We start from the raw sequence: 20,335 nt of genomic DNA on the forward strand, positions 1-20,335 counted from the left end.
GACTGAATACTGATTTTCTCCATCATTCCTGAACAGAAAGCAATCGCGGCATCCGTCGATGTCGGCCTGCTCACCTGTCTGTGTGGCTCTGCTGTCCCTCCTCCTCGCTCCAGCGTTTGGACGTAAGTCGCCCACAATTCCTTGCACAATCATTTACACACATCACAAAATCCACGTACCGTATATTGCGTGCACGCCAATAATACTGCGAAACAGTTTGTCCGGTAAACACAGACAAAGAGGACTCAGGTTAACGTTATCGGCGGCATGTTGACTGTTGCCAGGTCATTCTCTTTATCAGAATTCACAAAGCAGAGGCCAGAAATAGCAGGCACACTGTGCTGGTCTGTGTTGCAGGATTAAATCAGATTAAATGTCCCCTCTGATAATCATAACAAGTCCATTCTCTGCAGTTGTTTGGGGACACAGTAAATCTAACGTTGACGCACAGTGAGTGCCAGATACAGTAGGTGTACTGCTGTTTGAAACTCGCCCTCATTACTACGGTGCACGCACACGCAACTGCGTGTGACATCTTAATTGTGGTTCGTCTCCCGCTCATTGCACTAATGACTTGCTTTCTGAGCGTAATGCTGCGGCAGGCAGTAACTTTAACAACTTGAGGCCCAGATGCAGTCAGATAAGTGTTCAGCGGTAGTAAATATGGGATTATAAATACCGTCTCACCACTTTATCTCATATCTCAGCAGTTATGTGGGATCTGGGAACGGCTTCCAGATGTGCTGTGTTCACTCTGCTCTCTGTAAATGAGCTGACTCAGGTGGAGGCCCTCCGGCTGTCACCATCCTCTCGTTTCATGGAGTTCTTTTAGAGACTCCCCCCCCCCCCTCCTAACTGCAGTGTAGTGACTCAGGGATGGCCCCCTCTTCTGACACATCCAAGGAATTGATTTTCCAATCATTTTAAAAAACGTGTCTTTGGATCTGCCGAATGTGGGCCAAACAATTAAAAAGATGTTCTAACAGTTTATTATTCACATTGAAAAACTAGGCCGGTATTTTACTTTGTAGATTAACAAAAAGAAAAACTGAAAGTTTAGATTTCATGATAAAAGCTCAAATGTAATGGCAGTTTGATGGATTGCAGGTTTCAGTTTCCACCAAACGAGACTTCCATCTTGATAAATCATACACATTAACTAAAAGAAAAGTGGCTGATCGGCCATATTGACCTTCTCAGATGTTTCTGATGACACATGGCTTTGGCCATAGTCATGCATCACCAGCTGCCATATTCATCAAGATTATGTTTTCCATCTCTGGGGACATATTTGGATCACAAAGGTTTTCTGCATTATAAATCCCAAACACTATGTTGATCTGTGTGAATGTGTGAAATACTGTGAATGTAGTTGTAAGAGAAACTCTTATTAAAAATGCATCACAGTGCATTATGATGTTAATCCCCTCTGACGTCAAAGACTTTTCCCTTGTATTTGTCTCCTGGCAAAGCCAACTGAATTAAACTGAACGGTAATACATTTCATTTATTAAATTCAGCTTAGCACCGGATAACAAGATGATTGTTGTTGTTGTTGTTTTGTGTCCTATCAGAACTTGACCTCAACCGATTGGATGGCGATAACGTCTGCCCACCAATGAGAAATGGACAAGATGACCTTCCAGGTAAACAAAAGTGAATGCAGCGGCCGAAACCACGAGCCCTTACGCCTCGAAAATCCATGAGAAAGAAAATAGACTATCCAAAGACGGTGGTGAGTTTTAATTAGTTAAACAGGGTGGGCCGCCTAATGCCTCAAAACACCGCTGGATTTTAAACGAGGCAAATAAAATGTTCCACTTGAGCTTTACAGAATTTGCGTTGGAACAATCCGAACTCAGCAAGATTGTAATTGCTCACCACTGCCCCGTTTCAAACACATCTGCACTCATGCTGCTCTGTGGTTTGAACAAGTAACGTGTTGCTGTGTAGAAAAGTTCTTTATTTCACATGTGATTCATGATCATCTTGTTTTATCTACAGTAATGCCGGCACTCATGAAGTCAAAATGCTAATAGTGCTGTGTACAATGCTAGTCATACTAATATTATTGCTTCTACACCTAACAATAGTGATGCTACTGCCATTACTGCTACTGACTGTAATAGGAACAGAAGGAAGTCAAACGACACACTTTATTTCTCACATTATCCTTCGTAGGTTTTGATCTGATCACACAGTTCCAGCTGGATGTGATCCCTCTGAAAGGTGTGAGGAAGGTGGACGGCTCCACTACCCTTCAGGTGGCCTACCGCCTTGACAAGGAGGCCAACTTCCAAATTCCAACCATGTAAGTACAGTAAAGAGGGTTTAAAGGAAAACAGATAAAAAAACACACGTGTTGAGAAGCAGCAGTGGTCCTCCTGATGCAGGTGTTGCATTATTACAGGTCCTCCACAGATGTTACTGAATCGCGAGCAGCATATAATTGGTAGAGACAAACATGTCTGAACCTATTTGGCAGACAAAAAGGCAGAGGAGAGGCATTTTGGTTTATGTGTGTGAGTGAGTGACAGATTGGAAAAGCATGTTTTGAACCCTACTTGAAGGCCTTTGTATGTACAGGAGATGTACAGTAAAGTATATCACCATGATTTGTCTTCTGCTGTACATACTCATTCAAATGTTTGGACTGAACAAAGACAGCACTGGCTTCCTGTTAAGATTTTTGCTAGCTTTTAATTGAAGGTTAGTTGAAACAACATGGCCGGATTAACCCGCTTGGGGACCCTGAGGCAGAAGTCTGATGTGGGCCCCTATTGATACAGTTCGGGAACTTTATTGTAAAAGATATATTTGGTCAAAAAATCGAAGCAGCAACTTTTAGTGTAAGTCAAGCTCTTAAAATGTTGGACCCTACATTTCCCATAGTGTCTTTCATTAGACCCTCAGTGCCAGGTAAATGCACAAGTTTGTTTCTTTTAATTTTACACCACTGGTTTGTAAGACAGACTGTCAAAAACGAAAATTTGTTGAGATGACATCACCGGGGTTATTTCATTCAAACGTTGGAAAGCTTCCCAGAGAGACAAAGGGAGTAATTCTGTGTAAAATTGGTAGAGTTCCGCTACTATTCAATGAATCCAGTAACCCCCGTCCTAAAGACAAATAGTGAACTGGGGGGTTTGTTTTTAGGTCCTTAGTTCTGGGGCAGCTCCCCACTTTGCCCTATCTATAATGCAGCACTGTGTTGCAACTGCAGTTTCTAAATAGAGAGCTTTTTTGCACATAATTTGGCAAGTGAAGGGCATGGTGTTCAAGACATTATTTTACAAAACCTGTTTTCGAGTGTGCAGGTTAATGGCTTTACCCCTGTACATAGAGATGTCTCCTGCTTCCCAGTGTGCCTGCTGCAGTCTGCTTTGGCTAATCTTTTCCTGCAGGCCAGCTTTCCTTAAGCTGTTATGTAACTTGCTGGCACCCTGCACCTACGCCACTCTGGCCTGTCGCACACTGAATATAAATACATGTTTATTTCCCCCCCACAAGTCCCGTGGCACAGACTGTGCTTTGAAGTCTGTCCCTGCCAGCAGGCTTCATGCTTCACCCCCTCCCCTTTTTTCTGCAGGACTTAGACTTTCTCACCCCAGGCAAAGCTAGAGAGTGGTCTTCATTTGTTTTATTGGCTAACAGGAAACTCTTTTTTTATTACCTCACCTTGATCGTTTACAAGATGGTAAAAGTCCGGTTGCAGCGCCCATCTATGAAGGCACCACCTACTGAGAATCTGGCTTGTTAAAACACAGAAAGCATCAGACTGTGGATGCTAACCAACAGTGATTTATGTACTCAGGCAGCCTCTTCCACAGTATGTCATTTATATATATTTCTATCTGACTCTCAAAGACAGTGATGGTGAGGCTTTCAAGTTAATTCTATCCACATCTTGTGCTTGATTCGATGATAGTTTTGCTGAGTGGTGTTTATTTTGTGATCATGAGTTTAACTTGAACATACAAGATATTTTGAGCATCATAACCAAGCTGGGTGATGGATGCAATTGAGTTTTTCCTTTGAGTGTCATTCAATAAAAGCCAAGTTCTGCCATGATACCTCGGCTAATTTGAACCCCCTGTGCTCAATTTCTCTTTGAGGCTGAACTTTCCTCGCGGCTTCCCTGACGAGTACTCCGTCATGGTGACCTTCCGCATGATCAAAAACACAGTGAACAAGGTGTGGAACGTTTGGCAAATAGTGGACGAAGACGGCTACAAGCAAGCCGGACTGAGGCTCAACGGGGACCAGCAGGCTCTGGAGTACTTCCTGATGGGCGCCGATGGCAACCTGCAGACCGTCACCTTCCCCGGCCTTTCAGTGCTCTTCAACACCAAATGGCACAAAGTGATGATCGGCGTGGAGCGCGACCAGGTCACCCTGTACGTGGACTGCCAACCGGTGGATCAGAGACCCATCAAGGGCAAAGGCCCCATCAACACGGAGGGAGACACACTTATTGGCAGGCTGGATGCTGATCCCGACGCCTCCGTGGTGGTAAGCGAGGATGGAGAATTGCCCGCTGCATTTAATAATGTTCACTGACTTCCACTCACAGGCTCTATCAGTGAAATGGTGCTCTCTGTGAACAAACACATTCAGGTTTATATGTGTGCTGAGCTCTGCTATAATTCTTAAGTGCTGCTGTCACAGCAAAGCTGCTCAGCTGGGTTCCAGTGGGAAAAAAACAGAAAAACTTAATCCCTGCACAAAGTAGCATTGATGGAACATCCAGCTCAACAACCCAATGGAGGGAGCTGATTCAAAACTACAAAGAAACAATTGCGCCATGAAGAAGCAGTTCAACATTATTTTTGTACAGTGTCTGAAAATGAATGCAGAGTATTGTATTTGCGCTAACATTGACATCTCTTTTCAGTTTGAACTCCAGTGGATGTTGATTCACTGTGACCCAAAGAGGGCCCAGAGAGAGAGCTGCAACGAGCTGCCTGCCACCGAGGTACAGTAACAAGGACTTGGAGCTGCGCAGCATCTGCTGTGGTTTGTGGTTTTATTCAGGTTGATAGGGATTCCAGCATGCTGACAGAAAACAAGGGCAGAAATGCTGAGATGGAAGTTGCAGAAGTGTCAAACGTACTGACAAGCAGTTTCCTTTCGTACATCCACAGTTTGCAGTTTATCCAAAACAAATGTGCAAGTTGGACAACAGCAGATTGGAGTTATCGCTCTACACACATTTCTCGGAGGCAGAGCTGTTCAGGGGAAAGGCTGACATGATCTCCTTGGCTGTGTTAAACCGCAATGCATGGAGCCAAACCACAAATGCTGGGCTCCTTAGCTAACTTTAATAACAAAGAGGAAGTTTGATCAAATAAAAAGAAATGTGAGATCAGAAACCCAACCTGCATAGTGTGCATAGTGCAAGATTATTGTGGTCAGCAAAGACTACAACATGTGCCACTTGTGTTAACGATAGTTGGCTGAAAAAGTTTCCAATTACTACTGACTTTGCTTTCACGAAAAGTGGGACAAGATGAAATAAAATTGTTGTGATGGGTACATAAAATGTCGTCGGCCTATAATAGAAAATGCTTTAACAGGTTACACATGTTGCCCTGCCTGAAATAACTTTCCAAATACAGGCACACTACCTGCTGCTGCTTGATTATCAGCTGACAGGAATGCAATATAACACCTGCCGCCTGCTGTTTGAGACCATTAAAAGTGATTCTCTCCACCCATGTTGCCAAGAAACAAGGGTGGAGCAACCTGGCAACACCAAACAGAGTGAACTCTAAGAAAAAACGTCTGCTGAATTTCATTCTTTTTTGCTATGATGGAGGGTCAGTAGGTCTACCACCGTTATTACTACCCTCACCTTAGAGTCAGCCAGCTTAAGTAGCTAACGCAGATAGCTTACCTTAGCATGCACCTTTTAAGGTAGTAAGATGACAAACAGGCTTCATAAGTTAGTTTTATCTTTTGTTTTAGCATTTTTCCTCAGGGTTTCTGTTATTTAGCTTCAACATTAAAGTTAAAAGTCGGGCATGATATTCTCAAGGTAAGTTCAAACGGAAAGCAAAGCAACTTTTGGCCTTATTCTCGTGAGTTTGACCTCTGAAAGGTTTGTATGCAACAGCTAATACACCAATTGTAGACGTTAGCTCAAATGCAGTTGCCCGGTTGAAACATTGTAAAGACTTTGCACAACCCTGGGCCTATTGTACACAATCGCACCGCTGCCACCTTCCGTCTGAAAACTATAAAAACTAGCCTCTGTCATTTCGTTATAAAACCTGATTCTTCTGCATTAATGTAATTTGTTTAACCAGTTTCTGTCTTGTCGATGTCTTTCATGTCAACTGACAGGGAAAGTAAAGTTTTTATGACAGTCAACTTGACACAAAAATCCCATATTCAACGTAACAAGTTATGACACCCAAACGTACTTGATATAGTTCTACATTCCAACGCGTCGTATTTCCATGTGGCTTCAGCACAATTAATGAGATTAAGGCCTGAGAGAAATACTTTTTTAGCCTATAATGAAAATGAAAGTGAATGCAAATAAGCTGGAGCGTTTTTATACGGCGCATCAAAATGCAAATCTACCTTTCCTCTGTAGACAGACATATTTCCTGGCCTGGTGCACTCTATTACATTTCAGGCTAACATTCCTGCATCAAGCTGTGAGGTGGTTCTGTACGTGGGGAGTGTTGGTACTATGGGCTGTGTATTCAAATGACAGCATGATATACTCACTACTAAGAACATGAACAGGCTTCTGCTGACATGTTTGGTGATGGTGGTGTGACTACTTTCACTAACTCTCCCTTTATCTGATTTCTCTTGCTTCTTCAGATGTATGCCAATGCTGAGGTATTTATTTATCCACCTACTCTACTTCCTTTTTGCTTTGTCATTTTTAAGCCAATAATCTACTTCAGTGCTTCGGTTGCCTAATTGCCTCATTCCTTTGTTCTAAGCCTAATTGATGGTGGTTGTTTTGCTTGGTTTCTGTTTTAGGGAACAGATATATATATATATATATATATATAAATAAATTGTATCTGAAATATACCAAATTAGAAACAGGCCTGCAGGCTGTAAAAAGACACATGCACTTTAACAAAGTATTAAACAAACATAAAGATACCAAATTAAATGGACCCGCTCAGAGCGAGCATTTGTTAAATGTTTCTGTTGTATTGATTTAAAAGCAGAATATATAATAAGCATTTGGTGTAATGTAATTTATCTTACTATTGCGGATGAATGATTTGATGAGTCCAGTCCCTGAAGGTGTACGTTTCATAATTTTATTCATGAGTATCATTAAAAGCTATATTTAGAGTTTTTATTTTAGTCATTTCACTGTCATTTGCTGACTGTTTGTCTTTACTCTCAGCCTGACAAATCAATCCAAGGCCCCCCAGGAGTCCCTGGCCCCGAGGGCCCCAGAGGGCCCCCAGGAGAAAACGGCAGGGATGGAAGAGATGTGAGTGTTTTCTCCTGGAGTCCTTTTACTGTCTGAAACATTTCTACTAACACATACGCAAGTATTTTCTTTGTATAACCCTGCTTTCTTTAACTATGTTGTTTTATTCATCTCTCCAGGGTCTTCCAGGTTCTACTGGCAGTCCAGGCTCTCCTGTGAGTATGAAATGTTTGTTCTGACAAAATACTTTGCAGGCTGTGGATCCAGTCTCACTCTTTTTGTGTGACACCTCAGGGATATGCTTCACTTTACTTCTGTTATCAAGCATTTAAAGACTCTTAAAACAGATTTGTCCGATGACTTGGCATCACATACTATCATGAATTGTAGAGATGGCACCAAGACACTTTTACTTGAAAATTCCAACGTTTTTTGTTTTCTTAGGAAAAACTAAAAAGATAACCAAAGCCCTTTCATTTGCTTTACCTCATCCAATAATGAATGTTCTTCCTTCTTCCCTCTGGGCATTGTATTAGGAACACATTACACACACACACACACACACACAGGCCCAGGGTTAGGCAGACAAAGGAGGGACATTTCCTAATCATAAAGTGAAGTTCTTATTTATAAAAGTCTTAAGCAGGTCAGTTAGAGTAAATGTTACTGCTTTGACTTTTTAAAAGGGAAAAGGGATGTTGCTATACTATTGATGCTGTAGTTAAATCAGGGTCTGTAGACTGCATACTCAATTACATCAAAGGTCAACATAAAGCTATGTCCAAACCAAATTTCATTTGTCTACATGTCACTTTTTGACACAAGATCAATTATAAATGTACAACCACCGTCCTCAAGGCCGCTTTCCATAGTGTAGCCTCCCTAGAATTAACCAGACGAGAGGACAAAAGTCAGACAATTAAACAAAAATGACTAACAATGAATAAAGTAGCTATGGACTCCATGGTGGGAGCAACAATAATATTAAGTTACATACAGATCACAAACATTGTTGGTGTGTTGGATTTGGGTCACTTAGTGTGAATGCCGGGTGGTGCGTTAATGAAGGTAGATGCAACCTTTTTTCACTTCATTTTATTTCATTGCTGTCCATTATTTCCACTATCGGCCGGTGCGACTGCTGCTCCGCACCCCTTGGACCCACCACAGTGTTGCAGTGGTGGGCCACAAAGTTAGTTCTTGATTCCTGTGGAAACATGTCTGTGGAGAGGAAGATCATCGTAGTTTCTGGTCTCTGGAATTCCTCTTTCATATATTATATCCCTGTCGTGACACAAAGCCATGGAAATGATCAGAGAAAGCCATAGTAGGGCTGCTTATTTTGACCATGATTGCAAACAAGTCAGCTACTCTCTAACTTTATTTAGGCAAGCTACAGAACTTTGTAGCCACAATAAAGTTTTTAGTGTTTTAGTGTTTAAAGTGTTTAAAATGTACAATGGCAACGTGGCAATCATTGTACAGTCTTTCAGTGCATGACATTTTATTTGGGTTGCCAAATACATTTAGAATATTTAATTTCTATTTTTTTGTTAAACATGTATACGTGCAGCACACCTTTGAGCCACACAGGTGTGCGTGAATGTTCATATTGTTAGATCATGCGTCCCGTCTTGACACAAAGCTAAGTTTAACATTTTATACGTACAAACAGATTCATTCTTATGTTGCTTGTAGTCGTGATTTTAAGAGAACTTGCCGCATTCTCCCAATTGTTTTTGTATTTTGAATTTTCTCTTCGGTACGAACATAATTTAACGAGTGGTTCGTAGGAGTCTTGTGCAAAAAATCTGCTGTTATCCGAAAATATTTTTTTCCGCTAATGGAATATACACATTACAATTTAGCATTTCAAAATGCTACATAAATTACACTTCATGATTCTGTTGACAATATAATTCAAAACTGAGTATTGATGCTATTGTGCAACACTACAATATCAATATGAACATTTTAAGCTGCAAAACTAATTGAAGGTTGATTTTTCTCTGTGTTTTTGGGAAACATTATGAATTTTATCCCTTTAGTTTTCTTGAAAGTCAGTCGACTTACAGATAACACAACATAACACCACAAAATGCATTTGCACTGATACATAAGAAACCTGACACATTTTAACAAGTGTTAGTGATTGGACCTAAGTGTTAGTGAGTGGACTAAGTGTTCAGTGCAGGCAACATATTTGCTGGTGTCTCTGGCATTTATAGTTGCCCTTTTCCCTTCCAACCCACTTATCTGCATTGCCTTACAGAAGCTCGAGTTGTCGTTGAACAACAAGAGCGGTCTACCTGTTGTTGAATAAGCGTTGAATTGTCACTGCCTCTGGTTGTCTCACATTGCAGAGCGATGCAGGAAGAAGATAAAGCTGTTTTATTCTAGTTGTGTCTGTTTCCCAGGGCACCAAAGGAGAGCAGGGTGAGATCGGTCTTCCTGGACAGAGAGGCCTGCCCGGCCTTCAAGGATCTGGTGTAGGAAAAAATCACCTCATGCACTGACACACAATCGTACTAATATCAGCCAGTACTGTCTGTGTGTAATGGTTTATTTACTGTCTGCAGGGTTCTTCTGGTCCAATGGGTCCCAGAGGGTCCGTAGGGGAGAGAGTGAGTAACCGTTTATGTAATTCCAAAATCATTCAATTAAACAAATTGTAATTATTTACAGACATAGCTATAAAAACACCTGTAGAAATCACAATGATAAAGTCAAGAATGCCATCGTATAGTATGTGGTAAAATGCCATCAAAAGTCACAATATACTGTGTCATAACATATATCTTTAAAAGTAATAGTATAGTATGCCATAAATAAATCGTAAATATCATTAAAAGTCATATACTAGTATGTCATAATAAAGTAATAGTAAAGTCGTTATATATTCTGTCACTAAAATGACATAAAATGGCAGAAAAAAGGAAGATTATATGTATAAATGTATTTAATGTTATATAAATGGCATTAAAATGAAAGTAGTAGAGTAAAGTACGTCATTATAAAAGTAATGATATGTCATACAAATTCACAGTATGTATTGAATAAAATATACATAAAGTACGTCATTACAATGTCATAGAATACCTTGTCATAACAAGTCATAGTGTAGCACCACGTCAAAAGTCATAAGTCCTATTATAGTGTGTCATATAGTAAAATAATAAAGTTGTGTTTTCCTCCTGACTGCAGGGACTTCCTGGCTTCCCTGGACCCCCGGGTCCTCCTGTGAGTGGAACCGTCTCTCATTACAGCAACATGCATGGAAATGACTGTAACACACTGTGATACTAATACACAGCTTCTGTCTATTGTTTCACAGGGCCCAGAAAGCGAAGGACCCCCTGTATGTGTTTGCAACATCTTCTGTTTAATTGTGACACTTTGCTGAAATGCGCGTACATGACGTACCAGCTGATCTGCTGCTGTATTCACTGTCTCCTGCAGGGATCACCAGGGAAACCAGGAATCCCAGGAGACGAAGGAAACATCGGGCCTGAGGTCAGAATACACATATTCTAAGTTTGAAAACGTTTTGATGTGAAAACAATGTGAAAATCGTCAGTGGTGGAAAGTAAACTCAGGTACTTGTGTAAAGGTATTGTACTTTACTGAAGTATTTCCATTTGATGCTACACTTTATACTCATACTTCACTACATTTCAGAGGGAAATGTTCTTCTTTCCTCCAATATATATAATTTAAAGCTATAGTTTCTACTTCCGTTAAGATTTTACATTTACAAAAAAAGATATGCTAATAAAATATGATACATCATTAAAGATTAAATTGGCAGTTCCCACTCTACTTGGTTGGGAAACACTAAAATACCGAACTGTAATTCAAACTAACTGCAGCCACTAACATCAGGAAGATGCTGCTTCCACTCTTCAGTAGCAACAATCTGATGTCATTATGTTATATTAGTCTGTCACATGGGAAATGTTTTTTCTGTGGATACTTTATGTAAATTTGACTGATAATACTTAAGTACTTTCAGTGATACCACTTACTTATAATGGAGTATTTTTACGTTGTTGTATTGTTTCACTGAAGGACCTGAGTACTTCTTCCAACACATAAAATAGCTGTAGACAAGCTGTAGACGAGTTTTATAGCGCTATACAACAGTATGTTGAAGTTATGGTTATATATGAATTATTGCTTTTAAATGTTTGATATCAAATGTTATGAAAATATTTCCTGCTGCAGGGTCAACCTGGACCTAGAGGGGCATCCGGCACCTCAGGACTTCCTGGTCCTCCTGGTCCACCAGGGCCTGCGGTAAGGACCAGAACTAACCCGTTTCTATTAACACCAACAAGTGTATTTTCCATACATTTTATCCAATACACATATTACAATGTGTTTGTCTGAATTATCTGCATGCCTATATTCATTTGAGCTCAATCTCAGCTACATACTGTAAGTTGACCAACTGCTGAACAGGTGTAACCAAATACTAATTAGTCATCTCTATTTGGACACTCGTACATTTCTCCTCAAGCTCAGATTCTATGTGAAATCATGAGTGCATCGTGTCATTGCACGCTGCAGTCTCTTTTGACATTTCCTCTCTTGGGATTTTCTGCTGGTGGACGTCTAAACCCTCCGCCGCTGTTTTAGATCTCACTCTGCTGTGTTTTAGGGGCCGTCTGGTGCCAGCAATGAGGGAAGTGTGGAACCTGTGAGTGTTTTTCTGTCTTTCACACTCCGACGTTAGTTTCCTGGATGCATGGCATTTGGATTGGTGGCGGTGAATTTCTAATCAAATGGAGTCATTAAAAGTTAAGAGGCTCTGCAGCAGCTATGATGTTTGAGTCTGTTTTGTCTGTCCCGTCTCTCGTTCGTAGTGTCCTGCTGCCTGCCCCGCTGGCCGACAGGGAATGTCTGGGCTACCAGGGATGAAGGTAAGAAATGTCAATAAAAAACTTTTTTTGGACTGTTACCCTTTAGATTTGGTATTATTTAGTCTTGAGTTAGTCAGAGATTCAGTGGCGAGTGAGACCATTTTTCTGTTCCCTCTGCGGGACTCACAAGAGTCAGATCAGATGATTTACAGCATTAAATTCAAAGTAACAGGAAAATGTGTAGACAAAAATAACTAAGCAAACATGGACATCATGCGAAAAAAGATCATGTGAATTTAACAACAAAGTCGTTTCTGATTCTGTATTCCATTGCATGATGCAAATTTTGAAAATTCAAAATTTACAATATTTTTCGCCTTGAAATATTTCAATAAATGGATTGTCATCAAAGCGTGTGCTCACATTCATGGTTCCCTGCAGATACATTGTAATAACTTTGTGAAAAAAAAATGTATTTTCATAATTTAGGCTATGCATGCACTTCACTAGGAGAGGAAACTCTGGGACACAATTAGACCTTTAAATACATGAATATGCTTAAGCTATGGCAGTGAGAAGATTAAATCTAAGAAATGTGTTTATAAAGTTGAATAAAATTGTTGTGTTGCCTTCAGGGACATGCAGGTTTGGCTGGTGAACCTGGAAAAGATGGAGTGGCAGGAGATAAGGTACTGTATGTGAGAGAAAACCGCAAAATATCTGTTCAACAATGACATTCCTTTTCTTAATATACCTTATTTATGACACTTGACAAGGTTCCTCTGCACTAACAAACTACTGAGTGAATTCCCATTTCCAGTAACAGGTTATATGTGTGGAAAGAAATGGAGAACAAATTGCACATACATGATTTGATTGCAGCCTGTAGACCGCTTAATGTGATTATCTATGTTCTCGCTAATTGATTAGTTTGTTCTTGTTTACCACAGGGAGACGTTGGAGAGCAAGGTGCTCAGGGGCCACCAGGACGCATGGGAGATGATGTGAGGGAACTTATTCATCAGACATAGTTTGTTATGATAGAAGTGTATGTGATTCAATGAGAGGAAGTGATATACATATATATATATATATATATATAATTGAATGTGCTGTTTTGTCATTTCAGGGGCAAAGAGGGCCCATTGGATTCCCTGGAACCCTGGGAGAAAAGGGAGACAAAGTAAGTTACAGCAAAGTTTCATCACACTTTTTGCTTCCAAGGCATGCTTACAACAAAGAAAGGTGACGTTTACTGTGATGCTGATACAAACATTTGTTTCCTCCTCTCTGTTCCCAGGGTCCTCCTGGTTTCAATGGTGTCCCTGGACCGACCGGCCCACCTGGAGCTCCTGTAAGCCCTCTTAGTTTGATGAGCTTTGTGTCCTCTGGTCTTTAACGTTTGCTCTATGAGCGCTAGGACGGCGTGTAGCTGTAAACTAACTCTCAGATGTACGTCGGATATCTTCTCTCAGGGTGTGGAGGGAATCCGTGGACGTCAAGGTTTGGAGGGGCCGAAGGGTGAAGAGGTGAGTTCCACAATTCAACTTCTGGATTATTTTGCAGAAGCATTATCGAAAAGACTGTTTTGTTTAAATTAGGGAGCTGTGGGACCTCAAGGAGAGCAAGGTTCTTCAGGGGAAAAAGGAGACGCTGTGAGTACGCGGAAGGGATTGGAGGACATTTTTATTCTTTAGCACAGCGTTTTTTACTGTGACTGGGTTATAACTGTGTTGGTGACATTACAGGGAGACGCTGGTAAAGATGGCTTAGATGGACTCCCTGGATCTGATGGAGCTAAGGTGACTTCTCTTTTTTAAAAGCAAATATTGTTCAATGTCTCTACTTGTTGTTTTTTTTATCAAAAATATCGACATATTGAGTTTTTCCCCCCAAGTTCCATTCTCTTTTTTAGATGTAAAGCTTGTGATACAACTTGATTCATTATAATATTTGTTTGCATAATCTTCTATTCAACAGGGAGAGTCTGGTACTGCTGGAGCTGCTGGTGTCAGGGGGATTGTGGGTATTCCAGTAAGTCCATCTTCATTTTCATTAATTTCTTATTTACTATTACTTACTATAGTGCGAAATATTTCCGACCTGCTATACTATGACCTTTTTATGTATTTTTATTGAATATTTTATGCTTTCAGCACATAGTATTGTGACTTTCAATGTTTCTTTCAACATACAATACAATGACATTTTGTTATACATACTATGGTATGACTTTTTATCGCTTTTTTATATACTATACTATGACTTCTTTGGACATATAGTACTATCACTTTTTTATGGATTTTTTTAACAAACTATAGTACAACTTTTGGGGGTTTTATAGTCAGTTATTTCTCATATTGGTAATTTTTAAGTTGAATCGTTTTTTTTAAGTCAAGATCAATCAAACATTAAAGTCAAACAACCAGCGGGAAGAGATCGTCTACCTTTACCTGTGAATGTGTGAGGAGACGGATTATCTTGAACTTCACACTGGGGTCCTTTTTGTAGTAAATCATTTATAAGCCACCTTAAAATAATGCATTGTTTCAGAGCCTCCACTAACGCCATTTTAAAAGGAGGTTATTTGTAAATGTGTGAGTAATACATATTTGTCTCTTCGTGCTGCCATTATATCTTTGAAAGTATAAGAATATTAACCGTTATCTTATCAGGAATCTTAACAAGGAAAACATTACACCTGCTTTATATCAGCGTGTTAGCACGCTGTGAATATTTAGCTCAAAGCAGTGCAGTTCATACTGCCACGTTAACGTCATACGGGATGGGTTGTAGAAATGGAAAAGACTCACATGGGACTTGCTGGCGTTCATGTGTGGGTACGATGACTCTGATTTGGCATCAACTCAACATCAGTAAAGACTCAGAGCCACTAATATGGCTGTAGACATGTTGTCTTGTTTCAAAGTAATTTAAAACATGTTCTATATTTTTAATGCTGTACTTCATTGACCCTTTTTTCTGAATACATTCCAAGTTCTTTAATAACAAATTATCTTCTGTTCCCAGGGGCTGCCAGGGAAGCAGGGACTAGTTGGACCCACTGGTCCAGAGGTAATTGGAATTATTTCCGATTTAATGAGGCATGTCCAAATGGTGCTGCAATAACATGTGGATGCACTATTATACCCCAACAGAACCTACTTAACCAGGCTGAACTAATAGAAATCTAAATTTGAAGACTCACACAATCCCTGTTTTGGATTTAGGGCGGTACTGGTGGTGAGGGACCCGTCGGGCCTGTTGGACTTCCCGGAAAGACTGTGAGATTCTCCCATAAAGCCTCCTATATCAGTATATCTGTTAGTTTGATGCATGTGCCTCAAATTATCAAACCCAATATCTGTTTGCATACAGGGTGAGCCTGGAAAAGATGGAGAAGATGGGGAACAAGGAGATAAAGGAGGAACCGTGAGTATATATTTGCTTTCTAGTTGTGTTTGGGCCATTTTAAGGTTACACATCTACAGATTTTTGGGTGTTAAATGGATTTTAGTTTGACTTTTTCTTAAAGGTTTCAGGTACATTAATATTACTAAATTGATATGTAATGTCATCATATGTTGTGTTAACTCTATCTGTAATCACTTTCCAGGGTGCAACGGGGAAACAGGGGCCAGTGGGGGCTGCTGGTCCTCCAGGCGTCCACGTGAGACTCACTGATTATTGATAGAAAGTTCTGTAAACTCGTACTTTGATGATTAAACCATAAGAAACCACATTAAAAGAGCACACGTAATAGCCAACCTACTTTACAAAGCAGTTCATGCGAATGATGACGAGAATTTATAAAAAGAAAATTACAAAATACGAAATGGAATACATGTATATAAAATGTTTTACTTCCAGGGTGACAAAGGAGATAAAGGTTATACTGGTGCCAAAGGACTGAAGGGTCATCCTGGGTACAAAGGGGATCAGGTTAGACAAACCTCATTTCACCACCGTTAATGATAACAATCTTTAGATCCTCAAATTAAACTTCCCCATGTGTTGTTCAGGGCCCTATGGGACCAATGGGACCAAAAGGAAGTCTGGTAAGAACTATTCTAATCTCAGTATTTGTTTCAAATGTTTCTGGTATTGACACTTTCGCAGCCAGTTCACTGGTCAGACAGTAACATACTTGCCTTGTTACTTTTGCGTACAGGGGGACACAGGTATAGCAGGAGATTCAGGGGTCAAGGGAGACCAGGTATGTAAAGCTAAATGTTTTTTTTGATAACTCATGTCTGTTGAAAATGCTATAACCTGTCTTGAGTAGATTTGAAAGAAGTCAACTAATCCTGGTGTGTTTTCAGGGCCCGCCTGGTGTTACTGGAATCAAAGGAGAGGTATTAAAGTCTGTACTGCAGCTCTCAAACAACACCTCTGTTCCCAAACTTAAACAAACTTAAGTACTGCCTTAAGATCACATAGAAATTGATAGTTCCACCACTCTGCTGTGACACCTGCTATTACTGGTTCTACTCACTCTAACTGCCACACATGTAAAATACACAAGGAATTAAAAAGTAGCAGTTCAAAAATGAAGGGACATACCGGTTTGTAGTCTTGTCAGAATGGGATGGTATTGACTTTTCTTTTTTTGTTTCAAGCGTGGTGAGAAGGGCATACGAGGAGCTACAGGAGATGAGGGCAGACCAGGCCAAACAGGCCACGGGGGTTTGGCCGGTCCAATGGGAACTCGAGGGCTGGACGGTGAACCGGGCCATTCTGGAGCAACAGGCCCCAGAGGTCTACCTGTAAGTGTTCTACCATCGCCAATGTACTGTATGTATGTTGTTGGTTTAAGAGCAAATCCCATCAAAACTAATGATAATTCCTTCAGCTTCAGATGTAATTTGTGCTAACTAGCAAATGTTAGCATGCTAAAATGGTGGGGCTCAGAGGAAAAGAGGGGTTCAATCCCAGGCTCCTCTAGTCCATGTCAATGTTTTCTAAGACACTTAACTCAGTGTATGAATGTGTGTGTGTATCGGTGACTGATGACATGTACTGTTGAGTTAGTGGTCCGAAGACTAGAAAGGCGCTTTACAAATGTAAGTCCATTTACCATAAAAAGCTAAACTAAAGATGGTGAGCATGGTAAACATTATACCTGCTTAAAGATAGCGAAATGAAAAATACAAGTTCCAAAATTGGGCCCCTGTGTGACTTGTTCATTTAAAGATTTCATTCACATTTATGTTCCGCCAATGCAGCAACCAGCAGTCACTTTGCAGTGTTAATGGTAATTCATTCATTCACAGGGCCCAAAAGTGAATGACGAGAAGCTTCGGGAAATGTGCTCAGCCGTTGTTGAAGGTGCAGTTTGTTCACTTTAATTTGACATCGTCACATCCATATCTGCACTTATAATTAACCCATGATACAACTAGTCATGGCTACTTCCTGTTTCAAGCTGATCTGTTCTTTGTCCTTTTGTAGAACAATTAGCAGAGTTTATCAAAGAGTTTCTGAAGAAGCCGGCAGCCATTGGTTCCCCCGGTATTCCTGGACCGGCAGGAGTTGCTGGTCCCCCTGGACCAGCAGGAGTTGCAGGAGCAGCAGGGGCTCCAGGCCTGAACGGTGTCAAAGGCCATCCGGGCTTTTATGGACTTCCAGGCGGACCAGGCAAAAAAGGTCAGTGAGCTTTGTCTGCACACTGCCACAGCACACTGAAAGAAGTTACGCATGACATTATACATTCAACGATTCCCTAAACAAGGCTGAATTAGAGTTGGGTCATTTAGTTTCCTAATTACATTCCCCGTAACTGTGAAAACAGCATGCCTCTCCATTTGATCTCAGCGTTAACTTGTGTGTCCTTTACGCACTCTTCTGTTCTGCAGGTGACGCTGGGGAAAAGGGAGATAAGGGAGACAAGGGAGAGGACGGTTTAGGAATCAAAGGAAGCCCAGGAGCTCCAGGTGCACCAGGTAAGCCAACAATTCTATTATGATAACAGCACTGCTAAGAACGTTCCTCTTTGTGAACAGTTGTAACAGAAATTTGAATTATCCTTACTGTTTGTGTAAGGAAATATAATCTTTTATGGTACTGCTGACAGGAGGAAACACTGTTTTTGGACATATTGTGGAATCCACATGTAGTATGGTTTTCAAATGTCATCAAAATAAGACAGTATAGTATGCCATGAAAATGTAAAAAATGACGTCATAGTATAGTATCCCGTAAAAAAATGTTTTATGAAAAAAGTTAAAAAAAAGTCATAATATAGTATGTAATGGTGTAACATTTCGAAAAGAAGATTGAAAAAATGAATGGTATAGTATGTCAAAAATGTGAAAAAAACATGAAATAGCATGTCGAAAGAAGTGTAAAAGTCATGGTATAGCATCTAAAAAAAAGTGTAAAAAAGTCATAATATGAGTAAATAACATACTGTAGTATGTCGAAAACAGTCATTGTAAAATATGTGTGAAATAAGTGTGAAAGAAGTAATATTATAGGCTGTCGAAAAAAAATCATATGTCAAAAAAGTGTAAAAACTTCATAATATAGCAGGTCGAAAAAAATGTAAAAAACGTGATAGTATGGAATTATGAAAAAATTGGAAAAGTGTCATATTATAGTAACACAAACATAAAAAATAACATTTGATAGTGTCAAAAAAGTGAAAAAATTCATAGTGTAGCATGTCGAATAAAAAGTATAAAAAAGTCATAGTATGTATATTGAAAAAAGAAAAAGAAAAGTCATCGTATAGCATGTCAAAAATAGTTTAACAAAAAGTCATCGTATTGTGTGTCAAAGAAAGCCGTAGTATATTATGTTAACAAAAAAGTAAAACGCATGTTTTGTACCTCCATCTCAGGTGCACCAGGTGCTGCTGGCATTGGAAAGGATGGCAAAGATGGACAACGTGGTGAGGCAGGAAGCCCCGGTGTCCCCGGAGCAGCTGGTCCACGGGGACCTATAGGGCAGACCGGCCTCTGTGATCCATCGACTTGTATAGGCAGACTTCCGCCTCTCTATATGGTCAGTGGAAAGAAGTCTGCCAGCTACAAAAACGAATGACACACCAGCGCTCATTAACACACTCCAGATCGCATCGTGCAGTGACCAGGTTTCAGAGCTTCTCAGAAGTCCGGACGACGTGATCTGCGGGAGTCCTCAAATGTCTCCATCTGAACCACGGATCTACGAGACGCAAAGGGAAACAGAGACGAGGCACAATTGTAGAATACTGTAAAGACATTTGAACTTGTATGCGATTTTAGTGAGAGCTTATCTAACGTTCAAAGATAGCTGCTACTGATGCCAAAGCCACTTCTTCCAGCCGACGACAGGCGCGCATGCCTACGACTTGTCCCGTACAAATCTACAACCGCTGAACCCTTATCGTCAGAAAAACCAATATGAGCAGGTTGTAAAGTAATTTAAAACGTACATCTCTCTGATTTCTCTTATGCATGTACTTTTTCATTCTTTGAATAAGCTCCCTGAAAACATTGCTTCTTCTCTTTTATAGTCACATGTAAAGCCCACAGCGTACGATGTGCCATTTTGAACCACCGATTCTCCTCTGCAGTCATGAGCCAGTTAGAAACCGAATTTGGTAAAGATGAATTATGTTTTGAGGCTTTGCTGCCAAGACAAAACTTTAAAAAAAATATTAATCACGTCTACAATTCACTACAAGTGCGGACACGAGGTGACATCTCCAACAATGTGGAGCCGTTATCATCTCGGATCGCACATTTGTTTTGTCTGATTTTGTCATATTGATTTGTTCTTTTTCAAACAATGGAATAAAGTGATGTGTTTTGGAAGTGTTGCACATTACTGTATTACGTTTCACATTTAATTGGAGCATAATATCCATCTTGGAGCCGCTGCAGCTATTAGTCTTAACGATTCAAAGATATGTAAGTGACAAAAAGTCACATTACACAGAACAATTAGCTCGATCGGTAGGTTGAATGACAGCCCCTCTAAAACAAAGGTCCGTGGGTTGTGATGGATATAATCTGTACTCAGGAGGGCAAATCACTGTTGTCTGGTTACAAAGAACAGTCAACATCCTCCCTAC

At 40.3% G+C, this 20,335-nt stretch overlaps 1 protein-coding gene across 1 annotated transcript; it reads left to right on the top strand.

Moving 5' to 3' along the window:
• Positions 1-58: 58 nt before the first annotated feature.
• Positions 59-19,320, top strand: col9a1c (collagen, type IX, alpha 1c; the record flags this gene model as incomplete). The annotated part of the gene is made up of 37 exons (XM_079176314.1): positions 59-122; positions 1,575-1,646; positions 2,182-2,311; positions 4,116-4,512; positions 4,895-4,975; positions 6,838-6,855; positions 7,385-7,474; positions 7,594-7,629; positions 9,832-9,903; positions 9,994-10,038; positions 10,619-10,654; positions 10,749-10,772; positions 10,874-10,927; positions 11,639-11,710; positions 12,075-12,113; positions 12,280-12,336; positions 12,912-12,965; positions 13,227-13,280; positions 13,406-13,459; positions 13,577-13,630; positions 13,752-13,805; positions 13,878-13,931; positions 14,025-14,078; positions 14,257-14,310; positions 15,307-15,351; positions 15,507-15,560; positions 15,655-15,708; positions 15,893-15,946; positions 16,147-16,218; positions 16,299-16,334; positions 16,448-16,492; positions 16,599-16,631; positions 16,896-17,042; positions 17,550-17,604; positions 17,728-17,922; positions 18,132-18,218; positions 19,118-19,320. The coding sequence occupies 37 exons, from the start codon at positions 59-61 to the stop codon at positions 19,318-19,320; spliced, it is 2,799 nt and encodes a 932-aa protein (XP_079032440.1).
• Between the last annotated feature and the right edge of the window lie 1,015 nt (positions 19,321-20,335).

The sequence above is a fragment of the Pholis gunnellus genome (assembly GCF_910591455.1).
Source record: "Pholis gunnellus genome assembly, chromosome: 16".
NCBI lineage: Eukaryota > Metazoa > Chordata > Actinopteri > Perciformes > Pholidae > Pholis > Pholis gunnellus.